This window comes from Bos indicus, chromosome 19 (assembly GCF_029378745.1).
Source record: "Bos indicus isolate NIAB-ARS_2022 breed Sahiwal x Tharparkar chromosome 19, NIAB-ARS_B.indTharparkar_mat_pri_1.0, whole genome shotgun sequence".
Classification (NCBI taxonomy): domain Eukaryota; kingdom Metazoa; phylum Chordata; class Mammalia; order Artiodactyla; family Bovidae; genus Bos; species Bos indicus.
The window spans coordinates 29,024,449-29,042,114 of record NC_091778.1 but is presented as its reverse complement, the minus strand read 5'-3'; the positions used below and the strand labels follow the sequence as shown (position 1 = coordinate 29,042,114).

The following is a 17,666-nucleotide window of genomic DNA, read 5'->3' as shown; positions in this document are numbered from 1 at the left end:
TCCCTCCCCTTCAGTAATAGTGAGAATGAGTTATTCCCTCCCCTGAGGACCCATATCCCTCTTCTCCCCACACCCTTTCCCAATGAGAAGGCAGGTCTAGGTGGCTAAGACACGGAATCCCACAGTCATTCATAGTCGAGTTGGGAAGCGGTGTGGGAGAAGGGAAGCTGGTGCAGAGCAAGCTCTGGCTCAGAACTTGGAAAGGGGGGACCCTTGGAAAGGATAAGTGATTGGAAATCGATGGCAACCTTTATTCCGGTTACTTCGCGTTTAGTGTCCCCCTCATGAACAGCTGATCTATATCTAGAAGCAACTAACTCCTCACCGGCGCCGTGGCTTAGCTGGTTAAAGCGCCTGTCTAGTAAACAGGAGATCCTGGGTTCGAATCCCAGCGGTGCCTGGGGTAGTTGAGTGTAGTATATTATTGCTGCGAAAGCAACACGTTTCCAGACTCCCAAGGGGACTCGCCCCTCCCCCACCCTCGCCGTCTCTACTGCAGTTCCCTAAAGATTATTCTTATCTAGCCAGTTCCTCGCCATTTGAGTTTCCATCCCTGTGCACTTTTAGTGCAAATTTGGAGGCCAACTCCAGCTTTCATGAACCATGGTTTAACGGCCTCCCTTTGTCTGCCTACAAGGATATGAGAATGTTGACTCAGATTTGGGGCCGTTTTGCGTGGTGTCTTGGGGTAGGGAGGAAGGACAGGAGAGCTGCCTCTTCGGTTGCCTCACAGGCGCATGCGCACTGACATATCAACCCAGCAGGGCGGTACTCGCTGGAGACGGGCGTGTTGATAGGCAGCTATAGTTGCGCAGGCCCAGGGCCGCACGCGGCTGTGATGGCCGAGTGGTTAAGGCGTTGGACTCGAAATCCAATGGGGTCTCCCCGCGCAGGTTCGAATCCTGCTCACAGCGTCAGTACTTTTGGGGACAGGAAGGAAGCAATTTATTTTTCTAGTGCTGATTGCACTTTTATTCTGAGCCTCTAGGGAATTCCAGGATCTGCCTGAGAGCGCTCTCTTGCGGGCCTCAGACTCCTGCTTCTTCCCCAAAGGTTCTGTCCTGCAAAAACCTGTTAACTGCCAATTTGAATTCGTAACTCCAAACTCACGTGGTTTCTCAGTGCTATTAGCAAGCATATCACATTTCCTTATCCATTCACCCTCCGACTCTTTTCAGGAATCCCATCATCCTCCTTCTGCTTTACTTCCCATGTCACTGTGCTAAAAAGGCATTCGATAATTAAAACAATATGGTACTGGCACAAAAACCAACAGATCAATGGAACAGGATAGAAAGCCCAGAAATAAACCCACCCACCTATGTCAATTAATCTACAAGAAAAAGAGGCAAGAATACACAATGTAAAAAAAAGACAGTCTCTTCAATAAGCGGTGCTGGGAAAACTGGACAGCTACATGTAGATTAATGAAATTAGAACATTCTCTAACACCATCTACAAAAATAAAATAGATTAAAGACCTAAATGTAAGAACAGAGACTCTAAGACTCCCAGAGGAAAACATAGGCAGAACACTCTTTGACATAAATTGCAGCAATATCTTTTTGGATTCGTCTCGTAGAGTAATGGAAATAAAAACAAAAGCAAACAAACAGGACCTAATTAAAAGCTTTTGCACAGCACAAGAAACCATAAACAAAAAGACAGCCTACAGAACAGGACAAATATCTGCAAAGGATGCAACCAACAAGGGACTGATTTCCAAAATATACAAATAGCTCATATGGTTCAGTATTTAGAAAAAAAAAGCAAAAAATGGGTAGAAGATCTAAACAGGCATTTCTCCAGAGAAGACATACAGATGGCCAACAGGCACATGAAAAAATGCTCAATATCACAAATTATTAGACATTCAAATCAAAATGATAATGAGGCATCTCCTCACTCTGGTCAGCATGGCCATCAACAAAATGTCGACAAATAATAAATGCTGAAGGGAGTGTGAAGAAAAAGTAACCTTCCTACACTGCTAGTGGAAATGTCAATTGGTACAGCCAGTATGGAGAAGAGTATAGTTTCCTTTAAAAACTAAAAATAAAGTTATCACATGATCCTACAATCCCTATCCTGGGCATTTATCTGGAGAAAACTATAATTTGAAAATATACATGCTCCTTTATGTTCATAGCAGCACTACTTGTAATAGCCAGGACATGGAAACAACAAAAATGTCTATCAACAGATGAATGGATAATGAAGATGTGTACATATACAATGGGATATTACTCAGCCATCAAAAACAAGGAAATAATGCCACTTGCAGTAGCATGAATGGGCCTACTGGTTATCATACTAAGTCAAGTAGTAGTTCAGGAAGAGAAAGACAAATAGTAATACCATATGATATCACTTATACATGGAATCTAAAATACAGTGCAAATGAACACACCTACGAAACAGAAACTCACAGACAGAGAAAACAGACTTGGTTGCCAAGGGGGAGGAGGAGTGGGGAGGGAAGGATTGGAACTTTGGGATTAGTAGATGCAAACTATTATATGTAGGATGGATTAACAGCAAGGTCCTACGTAACAATACAGAACTACATTCAATATCCTGTGATAAATGATAATGGAAAAGAATATGAAAAAATACATAGACGTATAACAGACACTTTGATGCAGAGCAGAAATTAACAACATTGTAGATCAATTATACTTCAATAAAATTTTTAAAGAATTCCAGGATTATATTAAAAAACTAAAGATCAAGAATTTTCTGGATTAAGTGAAACTGAAGAGCCATAACAACTAAATGCAACGTGGGATCCTGGATTGGGAAAAAGGGGTTATAAAAGATACCACTGAAACATTTGAGGAAATTTAAGTATGGACTGGCATTAAATAATAGTATTATGTTTATTTTAATATCCTGATATTGATAGCTGTACTATTATACCACGAATGTCCTTTTCAGAAAACATACTGAGTAACAACAAGCAAAAGGACTTGATGTTTTTGATTTACCCCCAAAGGATTCAGAAAACAAATATTTTATACCTATATTATATTTGGAGGGAAATTATAAAGCAAATGAAACAAATGTAAGAAATGTAAACAATTAGTAGACCTGGGAAAAGCATATACAGGAGTTCCTTGTATTATTCTACTTTTTTTAATTGCAGTATAGTTGATGTATAATCCTTGTACTATTTTTGTATTTTTTCTGAAAGTTTGAAATTATATAAAAATTAAAATTTCCAAAAACAAAACAAAAAAGGGGGGAAAAAGTCCTCCAATGGCTTCACATTACTTTGAGATGACAAAGCACTTGCAATGGCCTAGAAGGTTCTACATAATCAGCCTCCCACTTTGTGGCTCTGATCTGACCTCCTACAACTCCTGCTACCTCCACTCCAGACAACCCCACTCTGCCCCTTCTGCTGCTCTCTGTTCTTTTGACAAGCCTGGCAGGTTGTCCTAGTCAGCCTGTGCATCTGACTGGAATCCTCTTCCCTCCAGTGGCCCTGTAGCATGTGGCCTCACCTCTTTATTTTTTGTATCGGAAAAGCAACCTTTTTTTTTCGTATCTGGAAAGCAACGTGGGTATTTTTGGCCTCACCTCTTTATATTTCACCTTCTCAGTGAGTCCTTCCCTGATCTTAGCCTTAAAGTCACAATTCCCAATCTCCACTCTGCTTTCTTGCTTCACTTTGCTCTTTAGCTCTTATCACCAACTGACAAATGATAAATTTAGTATAATGTACCTTTGACTGTTTTTCCCACAAGAACCTGTGCCCCAGAAGGGCAGGGATTATTGCCTGTTTTGTTTGGGGCTCTACAGAGGTCTTCTATCCTGATTCTTCCCTTGGCCCAGGGGCCTGGGCCTCCTACTTCCCCACCCCCAACCCCCAGGTCTCAATCCTCCAGGAACTGCCTCCCACCCCACCCGCCCCGCCGCCCCCCCCCCCTCCGCCCCCCCCCCCCCCCACCTCCGCCTTCCCAGGACCCAGGGGGTCCCAGGAAGCCAGCCTGCTCTTTGAAGAACAAAGAGGGAGGAGCTGCGCCTCGGATCCCAGGCCTGGGAAGACGTCACAGCGGGGGAGGGGAAGCGCCACACTAGGCCAGCTGTGCTGTCTCCGTTCCTTCCCCGCCTCCTCCTCAGGGCCCCAGCGCGTGTGGGACACGAGCTCCCCTCCCCCAAGCCCCAGTGCTGCCCGGTGTTAAGCCGGCGCCCAGGAAGAGGCTGGAAGCCCAGACACTCATACACACACTATGTTCATACATAGACACAACCACAAACGGACATGCACACAGGCCTGCACTGACATGGAGGTGTGTCATCCACAGACCCCAATCCATCCCCTTAGACCCTGGAAATGCCCTTGGAAATGCCCTCCAGGAGGAATAGCTGGAGAACAATCACCCAACCAGTCCAACTGGTCTCACAACCAGCCTGAAGTGTATATGATTGTTTGGGGCAGGGGTGAGAGCTTTTAAAGAAAAATGTTAAACTAGGTACAAAAAGTAATATTTACAGTGAAACAAAGACCAGAAAAAATAACTTACTGGTATTAACTAATTGCCTGCCTACACCTCTAATACTCTCAACAGACTGGCTACTGACTTTGTATATCTCAAATCTCATTTTTCCTCTACCACCCATGTACTTACAGTTAACAAGAGCCCCTGGATCATTCACGTCACCTGTGCCCTCTGGCATTGCACTTGCAAGGCAGGAAGTCTAGTGAGTGGGCACAGGTGACAGGAGTTTCCTTGGAAGCCATTCCCACAGCAGGATGGCTGGGCTAACTTTGTGTGGAAGTTACTGGGAACCACAGTAACCGAATTAGCAATTTACATATCCCCAAATGCCCACAGCCACTTCAACACAGGGGGACTGCGTGACAGAGGGGAAGTTGGGAGTGAAAACAGACAGTGGTCTTTACCATTTGCAGTTAAAATATCTATTTTGGCCAATTTTATAGAAGCATATGGTCATGTGAGCCTGTTGCTAGGACCCTCACAGAGGTGTGTTTAAGTGAGGGGGCCTAAAGTGTATATTTCATTGGCTTCATGGTGAATTCACCTTTGAAACTGTAATTTTTTGATGGCACATCTCAAGTGGACTTGCAACTTGCCTCGAAATCCTATTCTATCCTAGAAGCTTTGCTTTCCTATTCTCCAAAATGAACATTTCATACCTTTTTTCTCCTTAAAGGAGCTGCAGCACTCTCCCCTCCAGCAATGAGCTTGCTTGATTCATTCTTTTTTTTTTTTTTTCTAATTTTATTTTATTTTTAAACTTAACATAATTGTATTAGTTTTGCCAAATATCAAAATGAATCCGCCACAGGTATACATGTGTTCCCCATCCTGAACCCTCCTCCCTCCTCCCTCCCCATACCATCCCTCTGGGTCGTCCCAGTGCACCAGCCCCAAGCATCCAGTATCGTGCATCGAACCTGGACTGGCAACTCGTTTCTTACATGATATTTTACATGTTTCAATGCCATTCTCCCAAATCTTCCCACCCTCTCCCTCTCCCACAGAGTCCATAAGACTGTTCTATACATCAGTGTCTCTTTTGCTGTCTCGTACACCGGGTTATTGTTACCATCTTTCTAAATTCCATATATATGCGTTAGTATACTGTATTTATGTTTTTCCTTCTGGCTTACTTCACTCTGTATAATTGGCTCCAGTTTCATCCACCTCATTAGAACTGATTCAAATGTATTCTTTTTAATGGCTGAGTAATACTCCATTGTGTATATGTACCACAGCTTTCTTAGCCATTCATCTGCTGATGGACATCTAGGTTGCTTCCATGTCCTGGCTATTATAAACAGTGCTGCGATGAACATTGGGGTATACGTGTCTCTTTCCCTTCTGGTTTCCTCAGTGTGTATGCCCAGAAGTGGAATTGCTGGATCATAAGGCAGTTCTATTTCCAGTTTTTTAAGGAATCTCCACACTGTTCTCCATAGTGGCTGTACTAGTTTGCATTTCCGCCAACAGTGTAAGAGGGTTCCCTTTTCTCCACACCCTCTCCAGCATTTATTATTTGTAGACTTTTGGATCACAGCCATTCTGACTGGTGTGAAATGGTACCTCATAGTGGTTTTGATTTGCATTTCTCTGATAATGAGTGATGTTGAGCATCTTTTCATGTGTTTGTTAGCCATCTGTATGTCTTCTTTGGAGAAATGTCTATTTAGTTCTTTGGCCCATTTTTTGATTGGGTCGTTTATTTTTCTGGAGTTGAGCTGTAGGAGTTGCTTGTATATTTTTGAGATTAGTTGTTTGTCGGTTGCTTCATTAGATTCATTCTTTTTTTAAAAAAATTTGTTTATTTGGCTGTACTAGGTCTTAGTTGTGGCACAAGCGATCTTTAGTTGTAGCTTGTGGAATCTAGTTCCCTGACTATGGATTGAACCCGGGTTGCCTGCACTGGGAATGAGGAATCTTAGCCACTGGACCACCAGGGAAGTCCCAGTTTATTCTTTTCTTAAAAAAGAAAAAAAATTATTGAAGTATAGTAAAAAAAATTCATTGAATTTGCCTGTCATCCTTTTGCACAGGGGCCATGCTAATATTATCTATATCATTCTAATTTTAGTATATGTGCTGCCGAAGCATGCACTCCTTGTTAAACAGTGTAGAAGAAACATCTATCAATTGAGAAGGGTTCATTTCATGCCCCAGTTCATCTCTGCAACTTTCTCCTAATATCCGAGGCACTTTACCATTCTAATATTTCAGGGGCCTCGGGATCTGCATAGTATTATGTTTGTAAGCCTGATAAATCCTTTCCAAAAATTCAGAAAGGCTTTCATTTGTTTTGCTGAATTTCTTGAATTTTGTTCAGACTCTTTTCTTTGGTTTTCCTTTGCAAGGCCCTGTCTAGATGCACTAGTAAGTGGTGCTCTCATAAGGCCCTTCTCCTCTCACTGGGGTTCCAGTTTGGTTCAGGGGTCAAGTGTGCTTCAGTAATAGCAGATCCTCCCTATGAAGGAGGGTTTCCATCTTTCCAATTAAACAAGTCTGAGAAGCCCGGCCAGCTGGTCATTTGCAGACCTGCTATGAGATAACCTAAGAGAAATCGTCCTGCCCCAGGGGTGGCTTCTGGCCCAAACTGGGTGCCCTGTTGGGTCTTATATTACCAGACCAAGTCCCTGTGCCCCAGAAACTAACACATACCTGTGTGCATCCTAGGTCACTTCAGTTGTCTGACTCTGTGTGATCTTATGGACTGCAGCCTGCCAGGCTCCTCTGTCCATTCGATTCTCCAGGCAAGAATACTGGAGTGGGTTGCAGACACAGGATTTCCTAATTGATCCCTATGAGGAGGGGAAGTCCTGAGCCCCAGTCAGGAATTGGGGCTAGGTAGGAACAGAAGGCGGAGAAGGCAATGGCACCCCACTCCAGTACTCTTGCTTGGAAAATCCCATGGATGGAAGAGCCTGGTAGGCTGCAGTCCATGGGGTCGATAAGAGTCGGACACGACTGAGCGACTTCACTTTCCCTTTTCACTTTCATGCATTGGAGAAAGAATTGGCACCCCACTCCAGTGTTCTTGCCTGGAGAATCCCACTGACGGGGGAGCCTGGTGGGCTGCCGTCTATGGGGTCGCACAGAGTCGGGCACGACTGAAGCGACTTAGCAGCAGTAGCAGGAACAGAAGGTGGTAAAAGGAGTGGATTTCTAAGACAGCTTGCTTGGCTTTAGGAGATAAGGTTTGAAACAACATATTCTCACTCTCATTCCCTTCCTTTTCTTATTTTCCCTGATGTAATAGCACAAATGCTTACACATAAAGGATTTCATCATTCTTCCCTACTTCTTCCCAGAATAGCCACCATAAAACCATAAATAGCAATTGATCATTTCTAACTATCCAAAGGATGATTCGTTGCTTTGCTGCTGCTACTGCTGCTGCTGCTGCTAAGTCGCTTCAGTCGTGTCCGACTCTGTGCGATCCCATAGATGGCAGCCCACCAGGCTCCCCCATCAGTGGGATTCTCCAGGCAAGAACACTCCTTGCTGCTGCTGATTTTAGGAACCCTGTGGAATCTTTCTCTTCTATCTGGGAATGTTCTACAGATTCGCTGCCTCCCCCCCGCCCCCCCGCCCGTTGTTATTTTCTTCCATTTGATATCAGTAAAAAGCTTTAAATATCACAAAATTAATTTGGTTGTAAATGGAGAAACAGTACCAAACAAAATGAAATGTAAAACCCAAAGGACAACAGAAAACCCTAAACAGAGCCTCAAGTTCGGTCTTGGGGTTTTACATATACGAATGACACAGCAGACTGCAAATAACATAATTAGCACAGCAAGGGTAGCAGTACTCGGTGCACAGGGGCCCAGGATAACTGTGCCTAAACCCCTTTTAGAGATCCTAACAGGTACTGTGGCCACGCATTGCTTCAGTAAAATATATTCTTCACACTCATGAGTTCTCAGTTCTCTGCTGTAATCAGATCATTTATCCACAATGTACATCAGAGGACTTTCTTTAGAGATAGCTGAAACATTCCCCATTTATTTTTATGTTTTAAAATTGTTTATTTTATTCCTTTGACTGCAACTAAGACTCATTGCAGCATACCGGCTTCAGTAGTTGTGGTGCACCAGTGGGCTTAGTTGCTCCAAGGCATGTAGGATCCTAGCTCCCTGCTGCTGCTGCTAAGTCGTCCTAACCGGGGGGATCAAACCCGTGTCCCCTGAATTGCAAGGCAGATTCTTAACCATTGGACTACCAAGAAGAAGTCCCTTCTCCCATTTCAAAATACAGAAATACAAGACAAAAAACCCCCACAAATGGCACACAAAAAGAAACTAAGGAACCAGTTCACAAACCAGGTAAAAGTTCAACAACACTTGCCTCTCTCCAATAAGGTACTTACTCAAATACAAAACAAATTGGTGTATTGCAGAGAAAAAGTCCCAAAGAAAGAGGAAATAAGGTTTATGGCTGTAGACACCAGAGTGACTTACCCAACAGTATGGAGCCTGCTAGCTCTCAAATGTCCATCCAGCTGTCAAGCGCTAGGGCACTCCATGCCATTCCAGGGAATTCTGAAGGGCAGATCCTCCAGACAAGCGGTCCTGGCAGCTTACTGGAGGATTCCCCAACCAGGCCCAGGTGGCCATGATCAGCAAGGTTCTTTACTGGCTTACCAAGTCAAGCTCCCACTGCTTGTAGTAGCTACAAGCCGAGAAAATGAGAGACAGTTGTTAGGGGGCGAGGAATAACTACTTTGCTTGGAGAGCCAGCAGACCAAGGAGATGGTGGACTCCTGTTTCAAAGAACCATCTGGCCTGAGTTAGAATTCAGGCTTCTTGTATACCAAAAAAGGGAAGAAATAAAGTTAAACATTTATTGGTTCTGGTCAGAACTGTGTGAATTTCTTCCTGCAGGCGCTGACAGGCAGGCCAGGTCAGGTTGTTTCCTGGGAGCTAAACAAAGGTGTTTTAACTTAATGCTCATTACCTGGGAGGCAGGGCTCCCAAAGATGGGCCATTATGTGTAACTTAAGCTTATAGGCAACATCCCTTTAGTGATTAAGTTGTCACAGAATACAAAAGTTTCCCTATTAGATGATCACCAGAGTAAACTAGCCCTGTACTCTCAAGTCATAGCCATGACTGGCTGCCCCTCCCCCACCCTCATAGCCATCTTATATTACTTTCTGTTTTCTTAGTAATTTTCTGTCTCCCCTACCCCCACCATAATGTAAGTAGCAGGAGAGTCCAGTTGCAAGGTACCCTCAATGCCTAACAACACTTGGTGCACAAGAGGCCCTCCAGAAATAGAGGCTTCGTAATTGAGTACAGGGGCTGCTCACATAGACATACAAATACTCAGACTGTTGTAGAGTTTCCTTCTAGGGGCCACTGTTATGGCTTAGAATTGAGAAGAGAGCATTCCCAGTCGCTCACACAATCCAGAAGCGGAGAAGAAAGACTTCGAGCCTAGCCCAGATGAAGTTGAAGGAGACAGGAGTCAGGAGTCCGAGGGACCCGGCCCCCTGCCCTCACTCACAAGTGGCCGCGGCAGTCGGCGGGAGCCAGGCCACCTGCTGACCCGACGCGTGCGGGATCAAAGCGGCTGGGAAGGGGCGGGCGGGGAGTGGCAGGAACCTGGAGGTGTGAGCGAGCTTCCCAGGGGATGGCCGGAGCGTGGGAGCGCAGAGGGCCGAGCAGCCACGGAGTACTGCAGGGACCATCCCAGAGACCTGGGAGACCCGGAGCCAGACTTGCAGAGACCACGCAAGACCCAGAGAGACCCAGCGCAGAAGTCAGGAGACCAGGAAATAATGTGAAAAAGACGGAGACAAAGACGCTGAAAGACGGCGGGACAAGAAAAGGCCGTGACCGTGGACTTAGAAAAATAAACCGGGTTCCAGAGGACAGAAAATAAGAGAAAGAGCGACGAAGAGAAAAGGAAAGAAAAGCCAGAGTCTTAGAGCTTGAGAGCAGGGACGACCTCGCGCCTCCCTCGCGGAGGGCTGAAAGGACCCCCGGGGCAGGGATCCCAGCGCGCGGTCCTTTCTCAGGGTCACGCCTGCGGAGGTGCGGGCGGAAAGCGGGGGGAGAAGGAGGGGTGTGGACAGCCATCCCAGGCTGGGAGGATGGAAGTGTGAGGACGTTCGGAATCAGGGTCTCGACCCAAAGCCTCATACTTTGACACAGAGTAAAAAAGTAAAATCTTAAACAAGAAATACAGACATCTTTGGGGGGAAAGGGAAAAAAAAAAACAACCGATGCATTGGCCGGGAATCGAACCCGGGCCTCCCGCGTGGCAGGCGAGAATTCTACCACTGAACCACCAATGCAAGCGTACCCTGAAATCTCCTGGATCTATCTTATCTTGTAGAGCATCGTGGTGACCATCTCCAAGTAGCTTTCTAGTCAGGGGCAAGGCAGAGGAACAGTCCCAATAGTAGACGTGGGTGGAGCCCCGAGCCATCCTTCCTTCCGCCTGGATCCGGTCACCCGGCCATAAAGTCGCCCCATATGGCCAGGGGCGGCCCCACACCCGGGTGCGAACTGCCCGGGGCCCCGAGCCTCGCGTGCAGGTGACAAAAACTCAACCCGAGCCCAGGTTCCCAAGGAGGGGGGCAGCGGGGGCTGCTGAGGCCATACATCTGCGCTCCCATTTGGCTCAGGTAGCGGGAGGTGGCATGTGCTGGGCTTCCTGACTGCAAATGGGAGCGCCCTCCCCAAGGTCTGCGCTCCTCTAGCTCGGACTTTGCCAAGGCAGGCTCCGTGAAAAAACCAAGTTGTGGACGGGAGCTGGGAGGGCTCGGAGGAGCCCCATCCGTCTCTGACTAGGAAGCTGTCTTCTGACTCAGTCTGCAACCCTGTTTTGTGTCCGTCCCTGGTATTCTTGCCGTCCCGTTAAATCTCTGATTTTACCTTCTCAGGCATCATTCCACATTGTGTCATGCTCTTGGTTTGAGGTGGGTGTTGATCCCTTTTTTTTGTTTCAGTTTTTGTCTTTTAAAGAAAACTGCCTGCTCTTTGCTCCCCTATAATCACGAGGGGTTCGGAGGAGCGAAGAACCCCGGAGCACACTTATGTCAGGTGATGACCTGGCAGCCCTGGGCCTGAATCTCCTATGATTAGTTTTTAATCAAATACTTCTAACTGGAAAGAGCTCTCCACCGGTGCTTCAAAGCCTCCCTACCTCTTCCATGAGGTTTCCCCCTGCCCCAGTCTAGCCATCCCTCATGATGATGACCCTTTCCCTGAGCACCTACTTCACCGTCCTTCTAAAATAACTACTTGATAACACATCCTCTTTCCCACTGAAACTTGCAGGAATAAACCAGACCTCCAGCCTATATCTCAGCATGAAGGGTAGCCTAGACCAGCCTAGACAGGTGCCCAGTGGTCACAATGAGTGCATAGATGTTGGGGGAACTGAATATGATTGACTTAGATCGCACAGAGCTTCTTCCACCTCCAAAGTCCCTGGTGAATTAGATCCAGCCAGCACACTCAGGTGACTCTCTATCCCAAGTAGGAGGTGACTTTGGGGGAAAGGTGTATAGGATCCAGCTTAGGGGCTGAGGGGTGCTAACTTTTTATTTCAGTGTTAGTGGGGGTACAGTGAGCTCCCAAGAAAACTGAAATAGTGAACGGGTGCGGGGTGGGGGAACTCTGAATTCCCTGAGTTCTGTCCCCAAATTACTCCAACTCCCTCTTCCTCTAATAACTTCCCTTCAGCTAGGTTCCCGCCTCATTATACAGCCTTATGGTCCTTAAACCAGCCGGTCCCGCACCGGCCCCTCATTTCCCACACTCCCAGGCCATTTCCACCTTTCACCCTCTCCCTTGTGCCCCTCCCCTTTCCGGGAGCCTCGTGCCCAGGGTCGAGTCCTGTGGGATCCTGAAGGGGCGGGCCCGGGTCCTAACCTCCCCCCTACTCGGAGCCTGAGGGATATAAGGCTCAAGGAGAGCGGAGACTCGGTCCACACTAGGGTCCGGAGGAGCGATGGTCACCCGGGATCGAGCCGAGAATAGGGACGGGCCCAAGGTGAGAGGAGGGCGGGGAGGGAGCAGAGGTCCTGGACTGAGGAGGGGACAGGGTCCCTGAGGGTCAGGGAAGAGGCTGGAGACGCGGGGCTGGAAGGGGGGACCCGAGGAGCCAGGGGCTGGGGAGGAAGCTGCAAACTATGGAGAAGGGGCAGCGTCAGAGCTGTAACTGGGTGGGCGGTAGAGGCAGAGGTCTGGGTGTGGGTGATGGCAGTTGACACCTTGTGCCTTCGAGGGCTTGGGGAGGGCGGCGGCAGAATTTGAGTAAAATAAGCAGGAGGAGCACAGAGCTAAGGGAGGAGGGTGGAAACAAAAATCGGAGAGGATGGGCACTCGCTCCACGCGGGCTGTGAGAGGGCGCTGGCCCAATGCAGCCTTGTAAGAGAAGGTTCCAGAGGCCCGAGCCCGGGTGGAAGACTTCAGAACCAGTGGAGAAGGGTGACCGCACACACGGGTTAGAGGGAGGGGAGGAGGCGCGGGCGCGCTGGGTGTCTCCCTTTCTACACTCAGGGCCGCCAGCTCAGCCCGGCACCTTGCGGCCCACGCGTCTGGGCGCAAAGAGGGCCCCCAAAGTTCTCCACTGAGACAGAGAAAGACTGCACGAGACGGAGACGTAGAGAGAAAGGAGGAGGAGGAGGAAGAAAGACACAGAGAGGGGAGGAGGGAGGACAAGAGTGAGAGAGGAGAAAGCAGAAGACCCGGGAGAGAGAGGAGGCGAGCTACAGAAATTCACTCCAGGGGCGTTGGGAGGGGGATTGGAGAGGGATCGAATGGGCATGGCCCTAGGCTCTCTGGGGTCTTGGGGAAGGGGTGGAGGCCGGCCTATCCCAGCGGCGGGATCCCGACGCCCCCGCGGCCGCGCTGAGTCTCGGTCGGGTCGGCCCCGCTCTCCCTTTCCTGCTGGTCGCAGATGCTGAAGCCGCTCGTGGAGAAGCGGCGCCGGGACCGCATCAACCGCAGCCTGGAAGAACTGAGGCTGCTGCTGCTGGAGCGGACCCGGGACCAGGTCAGTTCTTCTGCCATCACCTGGACCCTAAACATTCCGTCCTCGAGTCCCAGGGCTTCCCACTTGGGTAGGGACATTTGCTGCTTTGGAGACCCTGGCCCCAAGGGACCTTGGAATTCCAGCCCAGCCCCCTTTCCCGTTCTCAGAACGCGATCTTCATCGCTACCCCTAGGGTCTGTAAGTTTCAATACCCGGCTCTAAATTTCACTCCCAGGGTCAGTCAGTTTCAATCTTTGGGTCTGTAAGTTCTCCTTCCTCCCCCCTACCTCCGACCCCTCCCCAAGATAGGCAGCGGGGTGGTTAATTTCACTCCCTGGGTTTGCTGTTCAAATCCCTTCCTCGCACTATGGGTTGGTTTCATCCCCTCGGTTTGGACAGTTTCGTCTCAGGGTGGGCCAGGACCGTTCTTGGTCATCTCCACTCGGTGTTCCGTAGCGCACTCTGCGGTCCGCGCGCAAACGCGATCCGGGGGCACCCCCAGCTCCCGCATCCCCCTCCCTTCTTCCCCCTGCCACTTTCCCCCTCTCTCCCCACCCCTTTCTGTCTCTGCGCCCTCCCCTCCCATCTGTAGAACCTCCGGAACCCGAAGCTGGAGAAAGCAGAAATACTGGAGTTCGCCGTGGGCTACTTGAGGGAGCGAAGCCGGGTGGAGCCCCCGGGTACAGCGCGGGGGTGGGGCAGCGGAGGGAGGGAGCGGGTGGTTTCACAGAGGCCCGGGTCTGGGTAGACGGGGAGGACCCTGCGGAGGACGGTGGGCTTGGGGAGTGGCAGGCTCTGCTCCGAGGCGAGGTTAATAATAACACCCGCGCGTGTCTGTCTCTGTGTCTCCCTCCTTTTCTTCCTCTGTCTGTCCATGTGGCTTCCTGTCTCTGTCTCTGCGCCTGTCCGGCTTCGGTATCTCTGCGCCCCGCCCCTTCCCTCTTCCCCGATGGGACCCCCTGCCCGGCCCGCCGGTCCTCCCGCCGGCCGCACCTTCAGGGGTTCCCCGATCCCCAGCCCAGGACGCCGAGGCGCTCGCCAGCTGCTACTTGTCGGGATTCCGCGAGTGCCTGCTCCGCTTGGCGGCCTTCGCGCAAGACGCCAGCCCGGCCGCGCGCGCCCAGCTCTTCTCCGCGCTGCACGGTTACCTGCGCCCCAAGCCGCCCCGGCCGGAACCGGGAGAGCCCAGGCCCCCCGCGCCGCGCCTACCGCTGGACCCCGCCGCCCCAGCGCCCGGCCCCGCGCTCCACCAGCGCCCCCCAGTTCACAAGGGCCCCCCCAGCCCGCGCTGCGCGCGGTCCCCGTCCCCCTGCTCCCCCCGAGCCGGTGATTCCGGCGCGCCGGCCCCCCTCACCGGACTGCTGCCGCCGCCGCCGCCTCACAGACAAGACGGGGCGCCCAAGGCCCCGCCGCCCCCGCCGCCCGCTTTCTGGAGACCTTGGCCCTGAGCTTTGAGGGGGGGGTGGGGGCGGGGGCTGGGGGGAGGGGTAGAGACTCCAGCCCGAGGGCAGCAGAGGGACCCGGGCGTCCGGGTGAGGTGCTGGGGAGGGCGGCGGGGCGCGCGGGCGCCGCGCGCGGGTGAGATGTGGTTTATATTAGAGTATCTATATAAATATATATTTCCTTGGTTCCTGTCCCTTCTCCCTGCCCCCCACCCCCCGGCGTCTAGGATTGTACCCTCTGCCCCCAGCCCAGCCCCAGTCCCTTCCCGAGTCCCTAGTGCATGGAATAAAGTGGTTATCAAATCCCCGTGTGTCCCCGAGCCAGGGGCCTGCCTTTATCTCGGCGTCCACGCCCACTTTCCCTCCCCTTCTGTTTCCCGCCCCCAGTCCTGCTCTCCTCGGCCCGAGCCCCGGGGCAGACAGGTAAGTAAAGAAGAGAGCAGAGCGGAGGCTGAGGTGGAAACTAAAACCAGCTAAAAAACACTGAGATAGGGTAGGGGGAGAAGGGTGGGAGCCTTTTAAGAAAAAGCCGGATAAAGAGGAAAAGAAAAAAAAAACAATAAAATAAAATCGACTCTGGTGGGATTCGAACCCACAACCTTTGAATCGCTCTTTCGTCACTAGAAGTCCAATGCGCTATCCATTGCGCCACAGAGCCACCTGGTGGGCGCCAGCGTCTGACGGCTTACGGGTACTAGAATGGGAAGAGGGCGGGGGGAGGGGGAGGGTTGTGAGGGAATTGGGCGGGGCGTGGCAGGAGCGCGCGGTTTGGACCTCAGAGGCCTCCATGGAAGAGGTAGCGTGCGCAAAGCGTGTGAGCGAAGTGGGAGTGAGGGCGCACAAGGGTGGAGGAAACAGCGCGACGGAATAGGAGCCAACGAGCGAGTATGGAGCTCGCTGGAGGTTTGGGGAATTCTTCTAGTTCAGGCGCACCCCACTCCCGGATGTGGTCCCATCTCTAAGAATAAACTTGTTTTGTTGTTAATTTCTGTGTACCTTTGTTTTTTCTGGTCTATCTGCTTTGTCATCTGCTGCTTTGCTGTCCGAAGGAATCTCCATAATTCTCAGAAGAAAAGCAGCCAATTTAGGGCAATCATTCATAGAGCCACACCTCCCACCTCCCCCTTCCTTCTAGTCTCTTAGGAGGACTGTGAGGACGGCTGTCCCCCACGCAGGTAGCGTGGCCGAGCGGTCTAAGGCGCTGGATTTAGGCTCCAGTCTCTTCGGAGGCGTGGGTTCGAATCCCACCGCTGCCAGACCAGAGTTTTTCTCTAGTTTAAAGCACCATTGGGGAAGTTTTTTGTAGAATATAATTTATTTAGTTTTATGAAAACTCCTGGTAGCGGTCTCACCAATTTGTATTCCAGACAGAACTTAAGTCTGCATCCCAGCCCCAAATTAATACAAAATGGAAACTTCTAAAAAAAAATCTCGGATCTCCATTATCGATCTCCGCTTTGACATGTCATAAGATAATATTCAAAACAATTTGCTATATATTGAAGTGACTCTCTGTAAATTCTCCTAAAGGCGTGGTAGAGGCTCGAATTATCTAGTCTGGAAAGCTCAAAAGGTAAGAACCAGCTTAATTTTCTTTCAGATCCTTTCAGAACATAAGAGAATATCATACACAAAACTCATAAATAATACAATAGAACACACGGGTATTGAGTGAAAAGAAAATATAAAGGTTCCACCGAGATTTGAACTCGGATCGCTGGATTCAGAGTCCAGAGTGCTAACCATTACACCATGGAACCGACGACGTTCCACCGCTTTTCAGAGACTATGTATATATTATCAAACTTCCTACTCTGCTTCCACTTTGCCACTCTCAGGAGATGAAGCAAAATAAACGGAGTTGTCGGATAAGATGAATACCACTTTCAAGCACCTGAAATATGAATCTAAATGTGCTTTAATTATAAATACACACCGTAATTAAACGATAGTATGAAAAAAGTTTAAATTTAATAATTTTAAAATATTGATTACATGATAAGACAGACTATATTGGGTTAAATAAAATTTTACTAAAATTAATTTCAAAAAATAATTTCACCTATTTCTTTGTACTCTTTTTATTGTGTGGCTCCTAGTAAAATTAAATTCACACGTATGGCTCGGGTATGTACTGCTCTAAAACATCTCTGCTCTCACTCCACTGTCATTCCTTCTGCCTTCTGAATAAAACCCTGAAGTACTTTAATTTCGTTTCCTCTTAACACCATCTAACAAACTTGCCTTATTCTTTTCCTCTGTTATGTTCGAAGGAATACAAATATTTACGGTACTGAAAAATCCAAAGATTGTCGTGCACCAACCAGTGGAGAAAAAGCAACCGCCCGAACAGGGACTTGAACCCTGGACCCTCAGATTAAAAGTCTGATGCTCTACCGACTGAGCTATCCGGGCTCTCCCTCAGACTTTGTTCTACTTTCTATAAGAGTTTTGTATTGACGAAATTCATTCGCGAAGCGAAGTGACTGTAGTTATGTGTGTATGCAAGGGACTCCAGAAGAAACCGAGAGAAAGCTGGTGAAGCCAGTGACCGGTGATTGCTTTTTATCGGACCCCCCTCAGCACAGCAAGTGTTAGGACGCTAGAGCCTAAGCGCCGCCGAAGCTGGGTGGGTGCGGCATCGGCACGGCCGCGCGGGGGCGCTTCCGCAGAGGGCTTCCCTCTGGGAGAAGTTTGTTCCCAGTCCGATGACCTAGGTCCCAGGCAC

At 49.3% G+C, this 17,666-nt stretch overlaps 1 protein-coding gene and 8 non-coding genes across 9 annotated transcripts; 4 read left to right on the top strand and 5 right to left on the bottom strand.

Annotated features, from left to right (window-relative positions):
- Positions 1–326: 326 nt before the first annotated feature.
- Positions 327–400, top strand: TRNAT-AGU (transfer RNA threonine (anticodon AGU)). Its single transcript has one exon. It is a non-coding gene; the product is annotated as a tRNA-Thr (tRNA).
- A 432-nt stretch (positions 401–832) lies between these two features.
- Positions 833–914, top strand: TRNAS-CGA (transfer RNA serine (anticodon CGA)). The gene has a single exon. It is a non-coding gene; the product is annotated as a tRNA-Ser (tRNA).
- A 5,582-nt stretch (positions 915–6,496) lies between these two features.
- LOC139177817 (U6 spliceosomal RNA) lies at positions 6,497–6,606 on the bottom strand. The gene has a single exon (XR_011562285.1). It is a non-coding gene; the product is annotated as a U6 spliceosomal RNA (small nuclear RNA).
- Positions 6,607–10,735: 4,129 nt separating this feature from the next.
- TRNAG-GCC (transfer RNA glycine (anticodon GCC)) lies at positions 10,736–10,806 on the bottom strand. Its single transcript has one exon. It is a non-coding gene; the product is annotated as a tRNA-Gly (tRNA).
- Positions 10,807–13,317: 2,511 nt separating this feature from the next.
- HES7 (hes family bHLH transcription factor 7) lies at positions 13,318–14,972 on the top strand. Its single transcript, XM_019980700.2, has 3 exons — positions 13,318–13,517; positions 14,089–14,176; positions 14,496–14,972. Exons 1-3 carry the CDS (start codon positions 13,422–13,424, stop codon positions 14,942–14,944), a joined length of 633 nt encoding a protein of 210 aa, XP_019836259.2. The 5' UTR covers positions 13,318–13,421; the 3' UTR covers positions 14,945–14,972.
- A 537-nt stretch (positions 14,973–15,509) lies between these two features.
- On the bottom strand, positions 15,510–15,596 carry TRNAR-UCU (transfer RNA arginine (anticodon UCU)). The gene is given in 2 exon segments: positions 15,510–15,545; positions 15,560–15,596. It is a non-coding gene; the product is annotated as a tRNA-Arg (tRNA).
- A 516-nt stretch (positions 15,597–16,112) lies between these two features.
- On the top strand, positions 16,113–16,194 carry TRNAL-UAG (transfer RNA leucine (anticodon UAG)). Its single transcript has one exon. It is a non-coding gene; the product is annotated as a tRNA-Leu (tRNA).
- A 432-nt stretch (positions 16,195–16,626) lies between these two features.
- Positions 16,627–16,698, bottom strand: TRNAQ-CUG (transfer RNA glutamine (anticodon CUG)). The gene has a single exon. It is a non-coding gene; the product is annotated as a tRNA-Gln (tRNA).
- Positions 16,699–17,280: 582 nt separating this feature from the next.
- TRNAK-UUU (transfer RNA lysine (anticodon UUU)) lies at positions 17,281–17,353 on the bottom strand. Its single transcript has one exon. It is a non-coding gene; the product is annotated as a tRNA-Lys (tRNA).
- Positions 17,354–17,666: the final 313 nt, after the last annotated feature.

Bases quoted from the DNA above. Each gene is read 5' to 3' on its own strand.
- HES7 (XM_019980700.2), top strand. From the start codon at position 13,422: ATGCTGAAGCCGCTCGTGGAGAAGCGGCGCCGGGACCGCATCAACCGC. The intron at 13,518-14,088 runs GTCAGTTCTTCT...TCCCATCTGTAG, and splicing joins TGGAGCGGACCCGGGACCAG to AACCTCCGGAACCCGAAGCT. The intron at 14,177-14,495 runs GTACAGCGCGGG...CCGCACCTTCAG, and splicing joins AAGCCGGGTGGAGCCCCCGG to GGGTTCCCCGATCCCCAGCC.